At 48.0% G+C, this 22,586-nt stretch overlaps 1 protein-coding gene across 1 annotated transcript in view; it reads right to left on the bottom strand.

Annotated features, from left to right (window-relative positions):
• Nucleotides 1-22,586, bottom strand: part of RASEF (RAS and EF-hand domain containing) — a 706,663-nt gene that overhangs the window by 294,264 nt on the left and 389,813 nt on the right. Inside the window, exon 4 of the mRNA XM_069625884.1 lies at nucleotides 2,319-2,414. Within this exon, the coding sequence (XP_069481985.1) occupies nucleotides 2,319-2,414 (96 nt within the window). The remainder of the gene's footprint in view (nucleotides 1-2,318; nucleotides 2,415-22,586) is intronic.

Genomic DNA, 22,586 nt, shown 5'->3' with positions numbered 1-22,586 from the left:
AAAGACTATGTTTAAAGCAGTGCCTAAAACAAGTAAAGTAACCTGCATAAAGGAATCAACTTACCAACAGCAATTTCTGATCAGAAAATATGTTTCACGTAAAAAAGGACGCAAAATGCATCATACATAATTACGAGGGGAGGCAGACACGCTTAAACATATATATTTTTTTAAGTTCACCAAAAGAAGAAACATGTATGTATCTATTGGGTTCATCTAATCACATTATAAACAGGGATACCATTGAACACCCACAATCTGCGAAAGGTGTCCCTCTACGACAGTACAAACCATGTTCACCAAGTCATGATATCTATGCAATAAAAGGCTCATGCAGACAATTATATGCGGGGTACACAAAACACAGGCTCAAGGGAGAACCATGTAACCACTGGATTAGTCAACTAAAAAGTGTGTAGAGCAAGAGATCCATCCTGCTTCGTTCGAGAAACAGAAATGAAGAGGATCGTTTACTGAAACGAGAAACCTTTTGGATTCTTTTTCCACAGACCATACCCTCCAGGCTCTTAATGAACACATGATTTGGGACATATTTAATGAAAGAAATGCCTTAGGCGATATATCTATGAATATTAATTTAGGCACCAGTAGAGCAGCTGACGCAATTATGCATATTTGGAAAAACCCCTTGAACCCTAAATTACAGCGGGCAATCCAGATGTGAAGATCTTGCTCCCTGTGCATTGAGCGATGGAGCTTCATGCCATTGCTAATGCCCATCAAGAGTGAAACACGTGTCTGCGGTTGTTGATGATACTCTTGTTCAGAGGAGACTGGCCTAACATTCTGGTGCTGGAATGGTCTTGTGGGTGGGACCAAATTGATATCAAATGAGTATTTCTCCTCTGGTAAGGTACAGTGAGCTAAAACCGGGCTGTGTACCCCCCTGAGTTGAAACCACCCCAGAAAAAAAAGTTATTTGGCCATGTTCTTCATCAATAGAAAGGGTTGCACATTTTTGCAAATAATATGGACTTGTTTGCAGCACAGAACAAAACCCATGCCATGAAATGCATCATCAATGTATTGTCAAAGTGGTAAACTTGTTGGTTTGAATGTGCCAATCTTTCTTGTATGTCAGGTGATATCTAGAGGGACCCTAGTAATTTTTCCTAGTTTATAGATCTACCATCGGCTACTTATTATCCAGCTATAGCTTGCAAGCACTGAAATCGACCAATCACAGTTGCGAAAGCAAGCTGGACCCGGAAACGTTCAGCTTGTGGTAAGCAGGCAGCTGTGCTACTGTGTATGAGTTTCAAGAGTAGCAATGATTGATATGACATTAGATTGTGATGTTGTGTTTTTATTTTTTATGTTACACCACTTGAAAAAGTATTACCAGTAAACCCGAAACATGCTGTGCATATAATTGAGCTGATACAGGAGTGTGAAACGCCCTCAGAATATTATGAAGTATTACTGTGGCAATAAGCGCTGAGCCGGCAGGCCATTACCGCCTACGGAATGCCCCGGGGCCTGAAGTTACTTAATGGTAGCCCTAGGGGCATCACCATAAGGCAGTAATGGCCCGCCGGCGAGGCGGTTATTGCCATTAGTATTCTGGGGTTTGCAAGCTCAGGATACTAGTTTTCCCGAGTTTGCAGGCCCGGCACACTAATGGCTGACGAAACCTTTTAAAGCAGCATTTCTTTTGCCGCTTGAAAATGTTTCATTGGAGTACGCATTGGTTCTAGGAACACTAGAAAGCACGTACTGCTTCATTAGTACAGAGCAAAAGGGTGCCATTTTGGGCCAAGTTTCTCCGTACTAATGAATGTAAGAAAAAAAAGGCCACCTTGAAAAAGGGAGAAAGGGCTACATGTGGTCCCTTCTCCCTTTCCAAGGTTGCCTTGGAAAAAAAAAAGAGTGTACCTGGCACGTGAACAACGGGTACTAATGACAATTATTAACGTGGGATAAAACGGACTGCATGTAGATATTGAGTGAAGGTGGACGTTTAAGAATAGTTTGCAACCACAATCCACGAATATGCTCGAAGAATCCACAATTCCTGCCTGTGTTCCAGAGCCTAGAACCATGCTCTTACATTGCTCAGTAAGAGAGCATTGTGCCTCACTGCACTTGGCCAGTTAGCACTAGGTAAGGAGTGCTCGCCGTGAGCTAAATGAACTCCCACCCTTTCCCCCTTTGCGCTGCCTATGTACTCAATCATTCCAAATGTCTACAGTTCCAAAGAACATTTTCCCTCTCAACCACAGAATAGTAAACTACAAGATCTGGAAAAGTCACGTGAGGTTCTGTGATGGAGCCCTTCTCCCCAGAGGGGATCTCACCTTTTTCAGTTTCTTTATCGTCACCTGCAAATCCGCAACCTCCGACTCATGCTGACGCTTCAGATCATTAAGCGAGTCTTCGGCTTTCCCTTTCTCCTGAAAAAGAAGTCATTGTTTTAACAAACGTATGGTTTGGCATTGTAATGAAACATATTCCGGCTATAAATCAATCTTAGCTTCCGTTGCAGAGGAAATTAAATAAATGCAGGGGTCATTGCAAAAGTCATCACGTGCATGTTCTCTTTCACCGGCAATCCAGTCTAACCGCTCTGGGCTCGATTCTTAGCTTGGCCCAGTGAACGTGCTAAAGAGCACGATTCACTGCGCCAAATCAGAACGCCCATGCTCCATCAGCATTCTCAAGTGGGCCTGGGCGTCCCCGTAGTGCACGACAATGCACCTTAAGGATTACGGGCAATCCTGAAATCTCGGCAGCATTTTTGTAAAATAACATATTCGTTATTTTACAAAAATGCTGCCGAGAACACGGGTGTATATGAACACTTTCATACACACCAGTAAATTAAAGTGTTCATATACACCCATGCGGTGTATATGAACACTTTGATGTAAATGAAAGTGTTCATATACACCACATGGTAGATATGAACATTTTCATTTACACCAAACAAGGCCTCCTGTGGCACTCCTCCAGTATAACGGCACCAAAAGGGTACCGTATGTGTGTGCGATTTTAGCGCACATATAAAACTGGAGGAGTGGCCACAAGAATAGCCTTCTAAAAAGCCAGGTAATTAATGTGGCGGTTGCTAGGTTGGTTTCCAACCCATCCTAGCAACCGCCACATGTATTCCGAAAGTGGCGCATTCCTCCCGACTTCGGAAGAGTGCGCACCTTCAGAACAGGTCTTAAGTACGAAAAAGTTGTTAACCCTTTTAACAACCTTTTCGGTACTTAAGACGAGGTTGAGAATCAGGTCCTCAGTGTGATCCACCATATTCGTACAGGGGTTAGGGTGAAAGAACGTCTCACATATTGGCCGTAGACCAAACTTTGACCATGTGTTCCACTAGATTCACTCAGCACAGGAAACTGCAGACGAGCAGCTTCATCCCACTACCACAGAGGATTGGGAAACCATAGCACCTTGTATCACACTGCAAGTCTGATTGCATGCACTCCAGCTGATTTGAAAACCTATGATAGATGATCTATAAGACTCAGGAAGACATAAAGACAGACGTTGTTCTGCAGCATCAACAGAACACGTAAAACAGTAATATACTTGCATCACACATGCTCGAAAGACGGCAAAGCGTACCTGGTCCTGAGCATTTCTTGACTGCTGCGAAATGCAAACAAATGTCACTTTCTTTTTACAGAAGAAACACAGAGCAACACACAGCAACACTCATTGCCATATTAAGGGCCGATAAAAGGATGAAGGGAGGAGCCAATTACGGCAGTATGCAAGCAGTTTTTCCTGCAAAGAATTCTAGGATAGAATGGTTTACCTATTTTTATTTGGTTCTAGGTCAGTGGGAGAAGGTTATTTGAGAAAAGGAGACTGAAACAGAAATCAAAAGACCCCACTGAACAACTCCTTATATGGACATGGCTGTCCCTTTCCGACTTTGAAGACTGCACTCCAAGTCCCACCTTTCACATCAAGAATAGAGAGTCACAGCTCTGAAACACGGCCTCCTTGGAGAGTCCCAACCCATGAGTCTCGCCCCCTTGCAGAGCCACTTAGTGTAATCGCCTATACAAATCCTAAGCAAAAGTGCTCCCAAGGCTTGCCTCGCTGATCCCGCCCTGTTAACAATCTCCCACACCCTCAAAGGATCCTGTCTCTTGAATTTCATCCCCAGAGTAAATTGTCCAAGAGTCCTGTCTCTACAGAGAGCCCATCTCACTATCCTACCCCTCCAATCAAGAGTGTCCTTGAGTCCCCGTGCCTTCAGAGGGGCCTTCTCCTCACTACTCCATTAGCAAACAATATGGATCAACAGGTTTTGGTTAAACATTTTGCATTGTTTGTATAACACATGCAGCCCACTGAATTCCCCCTGCAGAAGATCATGTCTGAAATTACTGCACAAGAACCCTTAGGGTCTCAGGTTAGCTGGGCAGATAGGAGAATTGCATGAATATCAAAGCTACAGAAGGAGATCCAAAACAGCATCACTCTATGGAAAAGGATTATAATGAATGTCATTTCCAGAATTATACTACTATGAATCTATTCCTCTAGCTGTCATCGGTCATAAGTGAAAGCAATGGATGGCGGGAAATTGCCTGGTTTAATAGAAGTTCTAATTGCTCTAGAAAACTTGTTTTTAAACTGCTAATTGCCATGAGGATGGTATTTGCATTTCTACATAGAAGAAACACACTTGATATAGAACTATGGTGGTTCACAATTTGAAGAATTCATGGGGGAATAAAATTGAATCAAACGCCAGTTGTGCAGATAAGTAGTAGCACTACAAGAGAAATCTAGGGGAATAATGGGAAGATGGGTACACAAGGGTAGGGGGATGCAGGTGAAGTAGGACAGGCTAGGGTGTGAGGGCAACCTGTAACTGTCAAGTGAGGATGTAGGAAGAGGAGCTATGGGCGACAAGGACCATCAGGGAAGGTTTGAAAGAGGAGCAGTGGAGGGCAACCAAGACCATCTAAGGGTGGATGGAGAGGAAAGGGTCGGAGCAAGCAGCCAAAGGAAGAGTGGGTGGGCTATTACTAGCCTTTGGAGCAGGGATGGGGGGAGCTGATGACAACCAGGACCAGCCAGGATGGGTGGGGAAGAGGGAATTTGGTGGAACCGGGGCTAGTCAAGAAAGGAGAGGGTGGGGGACACCAGGATGGGCTAGAGAAGTAGGAAGGGAGTCAGGCACCATAGGGGTCTACTCAGCACCATTTTGCCAGGGTCGTAGCATAAGCATGGGCTTGCATGTCCGCAAACATTGCTGCATAGTTTAAATGAAACACTGTGAAGGCTCACACGAATTTATCATGTTCTCCACGTGTTCCCCCCTCTGTCTCTGTGAGTTGATCTCTGCTGTGCTCTTCGTCATTCGGCAGTCTCAACTACTGGTTCCTTTTCATTTTACATCCGTTTGGGAGGTTATCCATCGATAGCCATCACCCTGTTCCAGTTCCTGTATTGCAACTCTGCTTCTTTCCATCTCTCTGTCTCTGCCTCTCTCTGCCTCTCTCTCTCTCACACACACACACACTCCCCCGTATCTCTTTCTCTACACCTGCCCCTCTCTCCAAGTCTTCAGGCATATTTTAGCAATCTCTGTCTCTGTCACTCTGCCTCCCTTTCCTCACTCTCGTGCGCTCTCACTCTCTCTTACTCTCTCTCCTGCTCTAACTCTCTCACCTTTTCTCTTTTTGCTATCTTATCTCTCCCTTCTGAGTTTTTCACAGGGTACTCAGACAATGCCCAGGAGTCCTTATGAGATGGATAGAGATGGGCTCCACCAGAAAAAGGAACTCCTGTTTTCAGAGAATTTAGCTGCAACTTTCAAAGGTCCCCTTGTTGCACGACAGTGCCTTCTGATAAGTATGCAATAATTCACCTCATAAACGCTTATATCATCAGGGGTCAGAACCACAACTACTAGAAAGGTGGTTACTGCTTGTAACTGACAATTTTAGCAATCTGGGCATTTGCGGGAACTAGCCAACACTGCAGTTTAACTAAACCTTACTCCTGTTTCAGACGGAACCTACAGAACCGGTGTGCAAACTAATGACATCTAAGTAACGACCTTCAGCTGGACCCCAATTTTTCTGTATAAACATTGTATGTATATAAATCTTTACTCACTTGCCCAATGAATATATCTACCAGATGCCATGTATACCAGAGCTAACTTGTATGTAATTTGAATGTTGTAGGTTAAGTATTTGCCTGTACTGTGTAACCAAGCTTTAAGTATCCTTGGAACTGCTCTCCCAGCTACCTAAGGGTTTGGTGCGCAATATCAAATAAACAAACAAACGTAAAAACGTTTGAAAACCACTCCAGTAATGCCACCCCTAAGGTAACTCTAGCATCCCAACAAATAAATAACTGCAAAACTCTTCCTACCTTCAGAAGAGGTGTGGCATGTGTGGTGGACTTATGCTGTGAACAGTGAGTGTTTATACTCTTCAAGTCTGCATATGTTTGCTCAGGCAACAATAAGTACACAAAGACGTCACAGTCACCGTCCTTAAGCAGAAGGGAACGTCTGTTTGGGCCTAATGCTTTGATGGAATGGGTCACTGACAGTTCATTCTATTGTAAAGGCTTTCGCTGCAACACTGCCGAAGAGAAACATAACTGATGAACCCATATGCATGCATCATTATTGGCCGACCCCGAACCCGCACCTGAAATAATTTGTCTCACAACATTTTGTCAAGTGTTGGCAATAAAAGGCCATAGGATTTTATTGTACAGATATGGTTATGGAGATAACAATAATCACATATCATAATAATATCATACTTTTGGGCACCGGGTCCTGAGGTTACCCCCTCTGGCCCGTGCTGCCTTCTCATGCCCCACGACTTGTTGTGGACACCGTACAGTGCCCTGTACTTCTTTTCCTTTGTTCTTCTCCCTTATTGGTAGGGTGGGAGGGTTTTGTGGTAAAGAAACAAAGTGTGGAAGACGCTGAGTGAACAGCGAACCTACTGTTAGTTGGGTGCCCGTTCAAGGTCCACAAACAGATTGTGTTTTCTTAGAGCATTCTGTTCTTATTTATAAGACCCAGGGGAGCCCTGGGCCTTTGATGTGTATAGTAGTGGGGGCTGTGTGCCAGCCCACGGGCGGATAGCCGACATGTCTGGCCCCCTGAGGAGGGGGCAGGTCTTTGAACCTGGGCCCTGCCTGACTGTTGGTTTTCCTTAGGTCCTTAGGACCTTGTTGCTTGGAGGAAGGCTGAGGCGATTGTTCACATCTCACCCTTCTATTGCTTTGTGTGACAGAGACTGTGTGGCTCTGCAGCTTGTGGGGGAGCGGAGCAGGTGTGGGGGCGGGAGCAGCCTCTCTCCTGTCCTGCTGAATGGTAACATCAGTTACCCTGCCTCGTCTTGGGCGGCCCTGCAGCCTTGCCCATAACTGATGAACCCATATGCATGCATCATTATTGGCCGACCCCGAACCCTCACCCGAAATAATTTGTCTCACAACATTTTGTCAAGTGTTGGCAATAAAAGGCCGTAGGATTTTATTGTACAGATATGGTTATGGAGATAACAATAATCACATATCATAACAATATCATACTTTTGGGCACTGGCTCCTGAGGTTACCCCCTCTGGTCCGTGCCGCCACACACGGGCAGGTTACTGGCTGTCCGTGTTCCCCCAAAAGTGTCTCCTAGTAACAGCCCCTGAAGGCCAGGGTTGCAGTGATTTCTCAAAAGAAATGTTCCATGCCCTGGTTTGATAAGTGAGTGCTGTCTTTGTGAAAAAGATCTGGGTCACCCAGGGTAATGGCCGGGTGCTTTATGAAGCCCAGCCCTCTTGCTGCGCAGAATTTCTCTAGCCCCCTATTGAGTTTTCTTCTGGCAATGTCTACGGATTTGTAGCAGTTGGCCCCATGCCATTTCTTTCTGGGTAGGATTGCTGAGAAGTATATTTCTGTTTCCCTCCAGTTGTGTGAAATGCCCGCTAGGGAGGAGCAGATTTCCTCGAGTAAGTTTCTCCTTCCTGTGGTAACCAGGTCATCGCCCCCTAGGTGTATTAACAGAAATTCTGGCAGGTCTCTGTATGCAACCAGCTCTGCCAGTGTTTCGTGGATGTCGGCCCATCATAGGCCTCTGTATCCCCACCATGAGGCAATGGTGTTTCTAAAGGGTGGCTCTTCTTTGGTTTCTTCCGCCCATCGGCCTGTCCTGAAGACGAATGAGTGGCCAACAATCCATGCTGATCTGAGTGAGGTCCTCTCTTTGCCTGTTGGTTCTGCAGGGGGAGGAGAAAGAAAGATGAGAGGGGATGGCTATATTAGCTGTGGTCTGATGTATCTTTTGTAGCAATCTGACTTCCATCCCCCTATGTTTTTTAGCTGTTGTGGTGCCAGGCCTCCTTGCCATGCTGAGGTCGCAGCACCTATTGCAAAGGAGTGGGTGCCAACGCCCTTGGGGTCCCACCCTGCTTTGCTGATTGCTTTCATCAGCACCCCTTTAAATTGGTAGTGGCTTTGTGCCGAGCCATCCTTGTGGATTAAAAACGTCCCCCCCACCTTGGGCCTTTGTGCGTAATAAAGGTTGGTAATACATACTGGGCAGTTTGTTACCTCGTCAATACATGTTGATGGTCCTTTTGGCCCCAGTTTTTGACTGTTGGATTTCTATGTTGATGCTGTCCTGTCTGACCCTGACCTCCATAACGCATAAACCGTTTGTGGCCTGGTGCTGGAGGCGATAAGTTCTCTCACCCGGAAAGCCCCGAAGTAGGCCAGAAAAAATGCTGTTTTTAATAATATGATTTCTATGAGTGCCAGCATATGGCTTCCAACTGGTCTGCTATTCTTACCAGTTTGCTGAAATCAAGGTGGGGGGGGCGGGTGTCTACCTGGGGCCCCTCAACTCTGGCCCATCCATTCATAGCGTAGGAAATGAGGGCGTTCTGGGTGGGGTCTGAGTCACTCAGTATTTTTGAGAAATATGAGATTGCTACTAGGTGTTTTTTTGCCCAACCTCTCTTAAAGGTTGACCACAATGTTTTCTTGTAGTGTGACCGTTGTAATGGCTCGTAGGACTTTCAGCACTAAACGGCATTTAGTACATCTTCTGTTTATGGAGCCTACCACAGCCATGTTGTCGCACCAGACCAAGAGTTCCGTGTTAGCTAGATGCCTGCCCCAGATGTGTAACGTTAGACAAATGGGAAATATTTCTAGGAGGGTAATATTTTTTGTCCACCCGGCAGATTGCCATGTTATGGGCCAGTGTCCTGCCACCCATTCTGAGTCTAGTATGGCTCCAAACCTCCTGCTCCCGGCTGCATCGGTGAAAAGGACCATTTTAGTCCATGTGTTCAAAGGCGTACGCCAAAGTGATGTCCCGTTAACATTTTTGAGGAAATTCCCGCAAATTTACAGATTTTGTTTCACTTCTGTGCCTAGCCGCATGTGCAGGTGGGGTTTGGTGTAAGATTTTATTTTTAGTTCCAGCTTCTGGAAAATACCCTCCCCTGAGGGATAATTCTAGCTGCGAAGGTGACGCTTCCTGCTAATGACTGAATTTCATTTACTGTGCCCTTGTCTTTTGTTGTCAGGCTTTGTATTTTCTCCAGGAGTTCTGCTATTTTTGTTTTTGGGATTTTGCATAGGCCCCTTGCGGAGTCTATTTCAATACCTAGAAAAATTATGTTGGTGGCTGGTTTGGCCATTTTTTCCGCTGCTAGGGGGATGCCCCACTGTGAGGCCATTCCTTCTAACTTCGCCAGGGCTCTGCTGTATTCTGCAGAATTTGCTGGCCCCATTACCATGAAATCATCGAGGTAGTGTACTATCCTGGTCCCTGGTCTCTGTTTTTGGAAAGCCCATTGAAAAAAGGAGCTGAATTGCTCAAATAGGGCGCAAGATACTGCGCATCCCATGGGGAGACATCAGTCTACATAGAATTTGTTTTTAAAAGTAAAACCTACTCATTGCTGGGAGTCTGGGTGAATTGGCAATGATCTGAAGGTGGATTCAATGTCCAGTTTGGCCATCAGGGCGATTGTGCCACATTCCTGTACGAGTCTTACTGCCTCTTGAAAGTGTGTATAGGATACAGTGGATTCCGTGTGCGGAATGCCGTCGTTTAGCGATTGGCCCTTAGGATAGGATAAGTGATGAATAAACCTCATTTTCCCGGGTTCTTTTTGGGGACCAGACCAAGGGGCGATATTATGTACTCCTTGAGAGGCATGTGGTCCCAAGTGTGACGTCCCAGTTAGTTGTAGCGCATGCGCGAGCCTCGTTTGGGTCCCGCGCATGCGCAGGTTAATAAACCGTGCTCATGCTGGCAGTGGCCGCCGGGACGCGTAGCAGGCAGCATTGCGTCCTGTGTCTCTCTGAGTGTATGTGCGTGCGCATGTATGCATGGGAGTCAACCGCAGCACGGGTGACTACACAACAACTGGCAACGAGGCGGGATGCCATCGCAACGTTCGCTCGATGAACACGGCGTGTTTTTACATCGGCGACGCTACACGGTGGTGAGTCAAGGACAAGGCGAGACCAAATCCATGGTGCCCTAACATCCGGTATACAGCAGTAGCGGCCTGAAAAGGTGCTTCTGCGCTGCTCATACCATTTTCACAGAATTTGTGGAACTCTGGCGGTCCTCTACGACCCAGAGGGCAGCCAACATCGCGGAGCTACCGAACAAAAGGTGGCTAGACAGCACAGCTGGCAATAAGGAAGTCACACAAAGCTAGAGGGGAGCAATGGCATGCTGAATTCCACCATACAGTAACGGGAGGCACGTGCGCTACCCACCCAAGTCAGGTTTGCGGCCTCTGAGCCAGAAGGAGGTGCCTGTGCGACCTGTAGACATGGCGGAAAGCGACGGAGAGGCGGAAGCGGCGACTGTGGTGGTGAGAGCACAACAGGGGTCGTTGTTACCCATGCAGGAGTTCGATGTGTCCGGTCTCCCTCCGAAGTTGGGCCCAAGACGGTTGCTATGGATAAAAAAACTTGATATGTACTTTACAGCGACTGGGATAACCAATGACGACGCGAAGAGGGCCACTCTGTTGTACTCGGCAGGCCTGGATGTTATACGCATATATGAATCCCTGAACCTGCAGGTAGTGACCTATGATGCCGTCAAAACTGCTCTGGAAAATCTTTTTATACCCCTCTCTAACATCGACTTCGATAGATTTCTCTTCTGTGGCGAAAAACAGCGGGAGGAGGAGTCGCTGGATCAGTTTTGTGCTCGACTGCGGCTCATGGCCACCACGTGCCGAAGGGACAATGAGGAGTCGATGATTTGGAACCAAGGGTGTAGCTCGGGAAAACTATAAAGGCAAGTGTTGAGGGAACCGAGCTGGACTCTGCAACAAATCCTAGACAGTGGCAGAACCTTTGAACTGGCAGAGTCAAGAGGTGCCAAGATGGACGCAGCAGTGCGCCCTGGGAAATCGGAAGAGGCATTTGCTATCAGTAAACAGACTGCGTCGAAAGACAAGTGGGGTCAGAAACGACAGGAGATTCGTCCCCCGACAGGGTCTGGATCTATCTGCCAGTATTGCGGATATGATTTGCCCCATTCCGAGGAGTGTCCGGCCAAATCGAGGTCATGTGGCTGGTGCAACGGACCAGGACACTATGCCCGTATGTGTCGTGCCCCAGCTCCGGTGTCAATACAGAGGGGCCCGGCCAGGGTGCGAGGAGGTGGTTCGAGAAGGCAGAGAAGCATTGCGGCTTTGGAGCAAGAAATGCAGAGACTTCAGCTAGCTGAGGAGGAAGAGGAGGAGGAGGAAGACGAAGTATTTTTCATCTCGAGCATCGCTACTGGGGCGAAGAGTAAAAGACAGCCCAAATGTGTCGTGAACATTCAAGGGGTGCCGACACAAGTGCTAATTGACACAGGAGCCTCAGTATGCGTGCTGGCCTCGGAACATTACCAGAAGATTCCTGGCCCTCCCGCGCTGGACATTTCGACGGCGAGGATTTTCACGTTTGGGGGAGACACTCCACTCCCCATCAAGGGTGTATTCGTCGCGCCGGTATCCAGGGGCGAAAAGACCATAAAGGCCCGTTTCTTCGTTACAGATGTGAGCCCACACTCTCTACTTAGCTGTGCGGCGTCCGAAGCCCTGAACCTGTTTCACTTTGCACTAGAGGTCTATCAGGTGGACATCGAAACACTGCTGGACAGGTTTGCGGGCATTTTCGAAGGAGTTGGGAAGTTGAAGGCGCCTCCGGTCCGTCTGCACATTGACGACACAATCAGACCAACAGCTCTCAAGCACAGGCGCATTCCGTTTCATCTTCGAGAGAAAGTGGAAGAAGAGCTCCGGTCGCTTGTCAGTATGGACATTATCGAGAGGGTGGAGGGACCAACGCCCTGGGTCTCGCCCATTGTGGTGGCGCCCAAACCGAAACAGCCCGGGGCAGTGAGAATTTGTGTAGATATGCGTCTCCCCAACGCCGCAATTAAGAGAGAGAGACACTTGACGCCGACCCTCGATGATATCATTGGGGAGTTGCAGGGGGCGAAAGTTTTTTCGAAATTGGATCTACGGGCGGGCTATCACCAGCTTGAGCTTCACCCAGACTCTAGATTCATCACGACCTTCACCACACACGAAGGCCTTTATCAATTCAAGCGCCTGAGCTTCGGCATTTCATCGGCTGCCGAAGTCTTCCAGAACACCATTCGGGGGCGCTGGCCGGCCTAAAAGGCGTCTTGAATATGAGTGACGACATTTTGGTGTTTGCCGACTCAGAGGCCGAACACACGAAGAGGCTCGAGAGCACGCTGAGACGGCTGAGTGATCTGGGACTCACCCTACACCGCCAAAAGTGCGAATTCTTTAAAGACCGGATAGGTTTCTTCGGATTTATTTTTCACGCCGCTGGAGTGTCACCGGATCCAGCTAAGATCAGAGACATTCGGGAAGCCGCGGCACCATCATCCCCCACGGAGGTGAGGAGCTTCCTGGGGATGGTGAATTACTGTGGGTGCTTCATCAAGGGTTTGGCCTCCTTGTCTGAACCCCTCAGGGTGCTGACCAGGAACGACGCCGTGTGGAGGTGGGAAAGCAAGGAACAGGAGGCCTTTCCGGCCCTCAAGAATGCTCTGTCCGATGGGGACACCATGGCGTACTTTAACCCTTCCGTGGAATCAGAAATTGTCGTGGATGCCAGTCCCGTGGGTGTTGGGGCAGTACTATTGCAGCCTGATGAAAGGGGGGACATGCAGCCCATCGCGTACGCCAGTAAAGGTCTCTCCAACACTGAAATGCGATATTCGCAAATCGAAAGGGAGGCGCTAGCGATTGTGTGGGGCTGTCACCATTTTCGACGGTACATCCTGGGCAAGCCCGTCGTAGTGGTGAAGGACCACAAGCCGCTCCTGCCCATATTGGCGGGGGTGTCTTCGAAGCCGCCGCCCAGGTTCGAGAGGTGGTTGTTAGCCCTAATGGAGTATGGGGTTCGATTAATATACAGACCGGGAACCAACAACCCGGCGGACTATCTCTCATGACACCCCAACACAGAGAATACGGACAAAGACAGTGGTGTGTCCGACTGCCAAGGTTTGCTCTGTCACGTGGTGGATGGAGCGCTACCGGTGGCGCTGTCGAGACTGGTTATAGCGGCGGAGTCATCCAAGGATGAGGTGTTCAACATCATCAAGGCGGCCGTGAGGAATGGAGACTGGAGAGAGGTGCTGCGTAACAACTCAAGGCGACAGTCCGAGGCCCAAAAGGACCTGCAGGCACTCTGGAAGGTGCGAGACGAACTGTCGGTGTCAGATGATGGTTTGATCCTAAGGGGGAGGCAGATCGTGATCCCGCAGGCGCTAAGGGGGCGCGTGTTAGAGCTGGCGCATATCGGGCATCAAGGGGTCGTCAAGACCAAGGAGAGACTTCGGCCCAAGGTCTGGTTTCCTGATTTGGGGGGGATGGTGGAGAGCTTCGTGATAAAGTGCTTGTCGTGTCAGGCAGCCAACCCAGGAGACAAGGCCCCACCTATTAGTTCTATGGAACGGACCGAGAATCCGTGGGGAACCGTACACGTGGACTTCGGGTCGACTGGTCGAGGCATGTATCTTCTGGTGGCGGTGGATCAGTGGTCGAGGTATCCAGAAGTGGAGGTAGTGGAGTCCACAGCGACGGAGTTTACCACGAGGGCCCTAGACAAAATGTTTGCGACGCATGGGTTCCCAGAGATACTGTGCTCAGACAACGGACCACCATTTACCGGCAGCCTGTTTGCCCAGTATCTCCAATAGAGGGGGATCCGTTACCGCAGGGTATCCCTGCTGTGGTCTCGAGCGAACGGCAAGGCGGAAAGGATGATGCGTACCTTGAATAAGGTACTGAGGATTTCCGCCAGTGGGGGTGAGGACCTTCTGAGAAAGCTTGTAGAGTTTCTGCGAGAATATCGCACCACGCCGCACCAATCAATGGGGGTTGCCCCTGCCGAGGCGCTGTTTGGGCGTTGCTGTCAGGAATCAGGGGTGGAAGTTATGGAACCGCTGGCGGCACTAGCTAGCGGTTACCTCGCTCTAGTCCTCATCCAATATGGCGGAGGACTCTATAAGTACTGACTCCGCCTCCCTGTGCGGTGCGTTGTATCTGTGTTTGCGTCTCGCACTCTAACGCTCCGTTGCTCTCTAGTATTTTCCCTTCCATTGGGCTTCCTTAGCCGCCTTAGTTTTCCAACTATATCCAAATCTTGTTCAACCTTAGTTTCTCGCTGCATTTCCTTCTTTCGTACTCCGCTGTTTCACCGCTTCGGTGACTTGCTGTCTTGCTTACCTGGATACTTGGCTCCTCCTACTTCTCTGCTCGACTTCTCACCATTCCTTCCTTGCTGCCTGCAGCCTTCTCTGTGCGCGGCACTCTTTGCACTGTTTACTACTTCCATTTGCCGTCCGGTACTTCAAACTTGCAGCACTCCCTTCCTGTATCTAGTTTATTTATTACTCGGCGGTATCTGCCATCTATTCCTTCCACTGGGTATTGCATTTCGGGTTTCCTTCTTAGGCCATTTGTTCTCCTTTCCTTTCCTCTTTTTCGTCTATTATCCTGCTACTTACTTACGATTTCCTTGTTGCTATCGAAGGATTCTACCTGCAGGTCTTATTCCGAGCTCTGTCTGGGAAGCTGGTCGCGGATATCTGGTTACTTCCAGTCAGCCTTCGCTATCCACCTTTCTTCCAACGGCCTGGGTTATCAAGGACTACCTCACCTCCTACCATCCAGACCTACAGGTTTTTTTCTGCTTTGGCTTTTTCCCTGAAAGTGAGGCTGGCCCCACTGGAGGCACCCAAGACAGGTTCCCACTACTGTCACGGTGGCCTCTGGAGGGGATAGACCTTATCTCCGCGAAAAGAAGGTCCGGATTTATAAGGACGAGTCATCTAGCAACAAGAAGAAGAAGCTTCCAAAGAAGAAGAATCCTCTCAAGGATCTATCCTCTGAAGAATCCGGTGAGGAGATAGGGGAGTTGGGACCGACGTCTGACAGTTGCCCTCAGGGAATGATACCAGAAGTGGAGGGGAGGAGACCAGGTGTCATAGACAATGACAAAGTCTGAGATGAGTGCGCCGTGCGCAATCGGAAGGAGAGCGAGAGACGAGGACTGCATGACACCGAGGTGTGCATCAGTGACTCTGTGTTGGTTCGGAACCGACACCCCGAGGGCAAACTGTCTCTACCATACGAGCCTCGCCCGTGGAAGGTCACCCACGTGAAAGGAACTATGGTGACAGCGGCCTGTGACCGCGGCACTGTCACACGCAATAGGTCTTTCTTCAAAAAAGTGGACACCTCACCGGGGGCCACAGGTCGAGAGGAAAGTCCACACCAGGACAATATCCCCGAAGCCCCAGTTGAGGACACCACCCGGGACATCGCCCCCGCGGACGTCAGTAACAGTGGGACGTTGCCAGGTACCTCAAGGTACCCCGTGCGGAGAGACCAGAGACTGCCGGCTCACCTCAAGAATTACGTCCTGGACTCAGGGGACTGAGCCTCTGTCTCCGAGGGCGGTCCCCTGTGATGGAAGTATCCAGTGTGTATTTCACCGTTTTGCGTTGTTAGAGCATCATGTTGTTAAACTGTTTTGTTAATGGAAAAAATAAGGGATGTGACGTCCCAGTTAGTTGTAGCGCATGCGCGAGCCTCGTTTGGGTCCCGCGCATGCGCAGGTTAATAACCCGCGCTCGTGCGGGCAGTGGCCACCGGGACGCGTAGCAGGCAGCATTGCGTCCCGTGTCTCTCTGAGTGTATGTGCGTGCGCATGTATGCATGGGAGTCAACTCTAGCACGGGTGACTACACAACACCAAGGTCCCGCAATCCTGCCTAGTAGTAATTCCTTCTTAAATTTGTTTTCCACCATCTGCTGGTTGTCCCTGGCTGACTTCAGGTTATTTGGAACATTCTGAGACCCAATGCCCTTGAAGGGGATGACAAAACCCTTGGTGAAAACCTGCCGGATTGCTTCGCTGGTTTCTCTGTCTGGGTAATTCATGAGAGCCTCTCTAAAATTGTTTGGATTGATGGGGGTGCTGCCCGGTGCTAGACATGGGGTTGGTGGGACGCTTTTGATGCTATTCTTTTGTATTTTTGACTGGCAGTCTGGTTCAGTTACTTGCTGCGTGGTCACCGTTGCAGTTTGTGCAAGTGTGTTAGTACCAGCATTCTTTTCCTCGTGTGCACTGATTTTTCCCAAAGTTCCTACATGGTATGTTGGCTTTTGGTGAGTGGTTTTTGTTCTGCCTGTGGGTATTAGACTTAGCTCCCCATGGCTGATTCTTCCGAAAGACCTGTTCCCCTTTTTTGTTGTTTCGTTTGTCGGAGAATCTGGGGCCCTGTTGGCTTTTGCTATTTTTGGGGGTTGTTTGTGCGATCTCCTCCTCTGAAGGAGGCTCGGCGTTTAACATGTATAAATCATTCTGGACCTCGTCCCATTCAATGACTGGCCTCTCTGACATGCTTCTCCTGAATCTAATATCATATGCTAGCCAGGTCTTCCCTTTTTGAGCGATTTTCACTTCTCTGATTTTATCCATGTATGCCCATAATTTTCTGCCATCATTGGGAATTTTTCTTTATATATAGTTGCCAAGATGGCAAAGGCCTGTAGCCAGTTGTCCCAATTCTGTTCTACCTGGGCGTTTCTGGCTATGGCTTTCTCCTCTATCTTTTTGGGATCCCTAAAAGCATCTTTCCCTTTGCGTTGGGCTTCTATGAGTGAAAAGATTTTGATGAACTCTTTCGCCCATATGGCCTCTTTCATTGTATGTTCCTTGCTAAACTCCTTTTGTATCTGTTCAGTATTTCTGTCTGAAAAGATTTAAGTTTTAGGTCTAATTGGGTACTAATAATCATTACCGTGTCTGATGGGTTGTTGTTGCTCGCTCCTGTCTGTCCTGGTGTATTTGTATTGGGGATTGTCCATGCTTTTAAAGCACCCGTTGTGTCAGGAGCTGCCGTTGTTGGCATAGGTAAAACTGTGATGGTTGCTGTTGGTGTTGTTGGCACCTGTATTATTGGTGTTGCTAGGACTGGTCCTGCTGTAGTTGTTGCTGGTGGGAGGGTGATAACCATGATGTCCGGTACTAGTGGTATGGTGGGGTTCGCGTGCCTGGACTCGGCTGCGGGAAGTGTTTGTTTGCACCTAATTTCTAGCAATAATTGCTGCATCTCACTCATGTTCTCGTATAATTTAGACAGTTTTTTGTTACCTTTTCCCATGCCGTCTGTAGAATTCCTTCTCTTTGATGGTGTCGTCTCGTCCTCTTGACTGGTTGGTATGGGGACCCCTTCTTTTGGCAAGCCGTACATATTTTCTCTGACCCAGGCCCAACCATAAAGCTCTGCTGCCTCCATGGCTGCTAGCAAGTGGGGTGATTTGGGTTTCTGCAAAGGTGTTGGAGGTTCCCATGATTTCCGCTTGGGACCCATGATTTTTAGGCCTGCAAAGCTGAAAATGACACGGCCGCCTGTGTCTGGGCGCTTTGTATGTTTTTCCCCCACGCTCGCTCGTGCTGGCTTTGGATCTTGCTTCTGCACGTGTACTCCCCGATGATTCTTCTGTTTCAGCGAGGTTTTCGCCGCTCGCCTGTAATTAAAGGTTTCTGAACAGTGCAATGTTCAAAGAGGGGAGAAAAGACGCTGCTGTGCATGCAGTGAACTTTTAAAGACTGCTAAAGAAGCAAAGTGTGGAACACACTGAGTGAACAGCGAATCTCCTGTTAGTTTGGGCCCCCTTTCAGGGTCCACAAACAGGTTATGTTTTCTTAGAGCATTCTGCTCTTATTTATAAGACCCAGGGGAGCCCTGGGTCTTTGATGTGTATAGTAGTGGGGGCTGTGTGGCAGCCCCCGGCCGGATGGCCGACATGACTGGCCCCCTGAGGAGGGGGCAGGTCTTTGAACCTGGGCCCTGCCTGACTGTTGGTTTTCCTTAGGTCCTTAGCACCTTGTTGCTTGGAGGAAGGGTGAGGCGATTGTTCACACCTCACCCTTCTTCGGCTTTGTGTGACAGAGACTGCATGTCTCTGCAGCTTGTGGGGCAGAGGAGCAGGCATGGGGGTGGAAGCTGCCCCTCTCCTGGCCTGCTAAATGGTAACATCAGTTACCCTGCCTCACCTTGGGCGGCCCTGCGGCATTGCCCAGACCTTGGGTTGCCCTCTGCATTATGTAAGCCGTGCCTCTCCAAGTTAAACCAGCTGCCAATATTTTACATTTACAAATCACAATCTTTCTTGTTTGTGACCCCGCTCCTACATTACGTAAAATGAAACATTTGAAGAAAGGAAAGCCCTTTGTAAGGTAAGTATTCTAGAAGAATGGTCAAATCTTGAAATCAACTGACAGTACATGCCAAAATGTCTACTGTAGACACTCCTGAAGGAAACAGGCGTGACCGCAGGGACGTCATTTGGGGATTTCCAAGGGTCGCAACTGTGACCCCTGAGATCTACCTTGCTACCCCTAAAAAAAAAAGCACCATGTGGCTCTTTGTTTCTGCAGTGCTGGCTTTCTTGTTTTCTGGAGTGCTGGCTTTCTTGTTCAGGCCCCTTAAAAAACAAGGGGTTCCACAACTGTAACACTTCGAGCAGTGAACCTAAATAAGAAAGAATTGGAATAAAAAATAGTCTTCTGGAATTCTATACAATAATTGCTACAATCATTAAATGTGCATTTTAGGCACACTTCAGGGGGTGAGTCACTGATTTAGTCTGATTTAGTCTGTCCTTAAACACCTACAAATCAGAATGCAGACAAAAACTATATGTATTTTGCTTTTCGCAAGTTGCATTTATGGCATGTTTTTTTCTGCCGTTGTCTCTGTTACGATCATCACAAGACATTCCATCTCAGTGTCCTCGGTCACTTGTCAAAATCCTTGTGCCTAATAGCTTGTGTACATTGTAGAAATGTTTGAGCATAGCACATGAAGTGGCCCTTGATTTCACTGTGCCACAATTAATGCTTTGGTGTGATGTGTCTATCTTTCCTATCTCCCTGGCATGCTGTTCAGGAGGTTCCATCTGTTAATATCCCCGCAAAAATATTGCGATACAAAAATATTGCCATATTTTTGCAGCGATATTGACCCATGGACCCTGAAGGGGACACAACGGCAACCGCCGCATTATTTTAAAATGTGTGGGGCACACGCCCGCAACTCCCATTCCCACAAATGATCCCACCAAAAAATATCGGCTATGGCGAGACAAATGGCCATATATACGGCAATATTTTTGGTGGGGATATTTTGTAGGGATACGGTTCAGGATGTTAGTTTGCATGAATGAGGTAACGAGTGCCCAGAGTACGGGATGACTCGTGAGTGCGCTGCTTTGCCTGCGCTACTCTAAATTTTTTAACACACAGTTATGAACCCTCCCAATGGCATGTATTTTGCCAACCTATGAAGCCTGAAAAATAGATCCACGCAGGCTTGACATGTGGCCACTTCGCACCAAACCTGCAGATGACCAGGCCTGATGTTAAATCTCAGTTTCAATTTCATTGCTATCCACTACAGAGTGTAATGTGCTTTCTGACATTGAAAATATTCAGACATTTAATTGCTCTTTTTACTATAGCCGGTAAGAAAGCTATAGCTGGTAAGATTGCTCAGTGGGTTGACCATTCGCTGCCGCGATGTGTGTGTGATCTGCAGGTTGCAGGTTCAAATCACGGCAAGGCCAACTCACCCTTTCATCCTTCTGAGGTCTATAAATGAGTACCAACACAGGTTGGGTGATTTTGTATGTATCTTTGTTCTATATAAAGTGTTTAAGCATAAGTGCTATGTAATAACACATCATTTGGCCTTGGACGACTGGTTGCATTGACAGTAATTTGGCAATATGGGCTTGTACACACTGATATTAATGATACATATAGTGATTCATTATTGTATGAAATGTATATCACATTCCAGTGATATCGTAACCATAGGTATTGTAGTGTACTTAGGAAAAATGCTATGTGATGCCACTTCCTGGTTTGTCAAGGGGTGAAAGGTTGTGTTCTATCGATTCCCGTGAAGTTACCCTGGGGTGATGTCATCAGAGGTCAAGGGTCGTGTGAGGTCACTTCCGCTACCCTTGGCATTTTGGTAAATTGACGTCCCTTATTGACCGGCCTCTAAGACTCTGTTCAGATGATCTATGTATTATCCGTGAGATTGTTTTCAGCATTACCTGTTGGCATGCAGAAGAGACGCCCCCTCGAGAGGGCATTGGTGGCACAGAGGCTAAGGGGAGAACACCGTTGTGTACCCTGCCTTACTTCTCCTCTGGGTCACGAATCCTCTTCACCCACTTATTTCTCTGACTCCCTGTTTCACCTTCAGTGGCAAACTTTTGCCTGACCGACCTCTCAACTGGCCAACTTCAGTAGCGTCTCCACTCTTCACGTCCACCTCTTCCCTAGCTAAACTGCTCCCTTCACTGGTCCACCCTCCCCTCCATTCCAATGGCCCACCTCTTGGTATCTCCCAATCCAGATCTCTCTCAGCCCTCCTCGCTACTGGCCATTCTCTCCTTGAAGCACCTTTCCCTTCACAGTGGCTTACCTCTTCTTTCCTTTGAGGCTCTTTCTCCGGTCTCTATTTTCAATATCTCTTTCTGGTCCATGTCCAACTAGCCCATCCAGCCATGTCCTGCTTCGGTTCTCATCTAACTGGTCTCCTCCCTTGCCATGTCTCGTTCTTCACTGGTGCATTTCTCCTCTTCCACGTTCCACCCACCTCTCCTCTCCACTGCTGCATGCCTTCCCCCTGCTGCACTCCAGTCAGTAATACATGTAGATTTGAATCAAAATGATCCATCAACCATGCACACAATGCAATAACAAAATACTTAGTACATTCTACAGTAGAAATCTGTTCACACATGCATAAAATAGTTAAAATACATTAATCCCCTATACTTCAATAAAATCACGAAAACAGAACTGAAAAGAAAGAAGGTGTGGGAGTTCCAATACAGTTCCAATACATAAATCGGCCAGTAAAATACCTCCATCTATGTACATATTTACTTTATCAGTCCAGCGCAATAGATTGCTGACACCGGTGCCCTCAAAGCCACTTTAGACTCTAATTCATTAAGGACAGGACTCCTGCCCCCCCAGATGCTAGACCACCAAGCCTTTCGGGCAATCTCATTGTTAGCCCCTTTCTTGGATACATTACCTGTTTCAGATAAGATAGCAATGCCCAAGCTATCAAGACAGAATCCGCTGTCAAAAGGAATAGACCTGCAGGTTCATAGGTGCAAATGTTGTCTGACCTCAGCACCGGCAATAAAGTGGATCACCTAATATTGGCATACACCGGGCAAAACAATAGAAGATGGGCCAAGTCCTCCCTCTCGGCACCACACACTGGGCAACCCGCCTCATCAGAGTATCCCCTCCATTTGGCGGTGGTGCCCCTCAACTGTAAGCAGTCAAATCTGGTGCGAGTAAGCAGCCACCCGTCTTTCCTAGTCGACCCTTCAAATAAGATAGGGCTGGATCTTATCCGGCCTGCTAATCAGTGAATTAACTCGATCCGAGGTAGTTACAAAATCCAAACGTTCCCTGTTCCTCCTGGAAGCTTCACCCAATCTGCCCTTGAAAGCACTCAGTTCACTTTTGGACAACAAAATTGCTGGTGGTAAAAGTGCCTCCATGTTTAAGTCTGACAGTACAGTGTCGATGTAACTGAGCCAAGGGATTTTCCTCCAGTTATCCCTACTCATTACAGACCCAATGCTAAAATGACTGCACTTCAACACACCTTTCACTCAAGTGTTCTCTGCCATGTTTGCCTCTCTATTACACTGGTCTATTTTACTCTAGTGTAGCACTTCCCTCCCAGAACAACCAACCCTTTCCTTGGGTCTCCTGCACAGTTGAGCACCTCCACATTTCCAAGGCTTACCTCTAGGAGCCACTATGATATGATATGATATGGCATTTATAACGCACCTGTACACAAGTGTTTTTAGGCACGACAAGACAAGGAGGGGAAACAAAGGGAGGACAAAACAATGATCTTATTAGGCTTTGTGACATTCAGATTGTGTACGTGTGGGGAAGAGAGAAGGGTAGAAGTGCCAGGG

This window comes from Ambystoma mexicanum, chromosome 6p (assembly GCF_040938575.1).
Source record: "Ambystoma mexicanum isolate Mex_15411 chromosome 6p, UKY_AmexF1_1, whole genome shotgun sequence".
Classification (NCBI taxonomy): Eukaryota; Metazoa; Chordata; class Amphibia; order Caudata; family Ambystomatidae; genus Ambystoma; species Ambystoma mexicanum.
The sequence above is the reverse complement of the archived record's forward strand: the minus strand, read 5'-3'. Positions and strand labels throughout refer to the sequence as shown.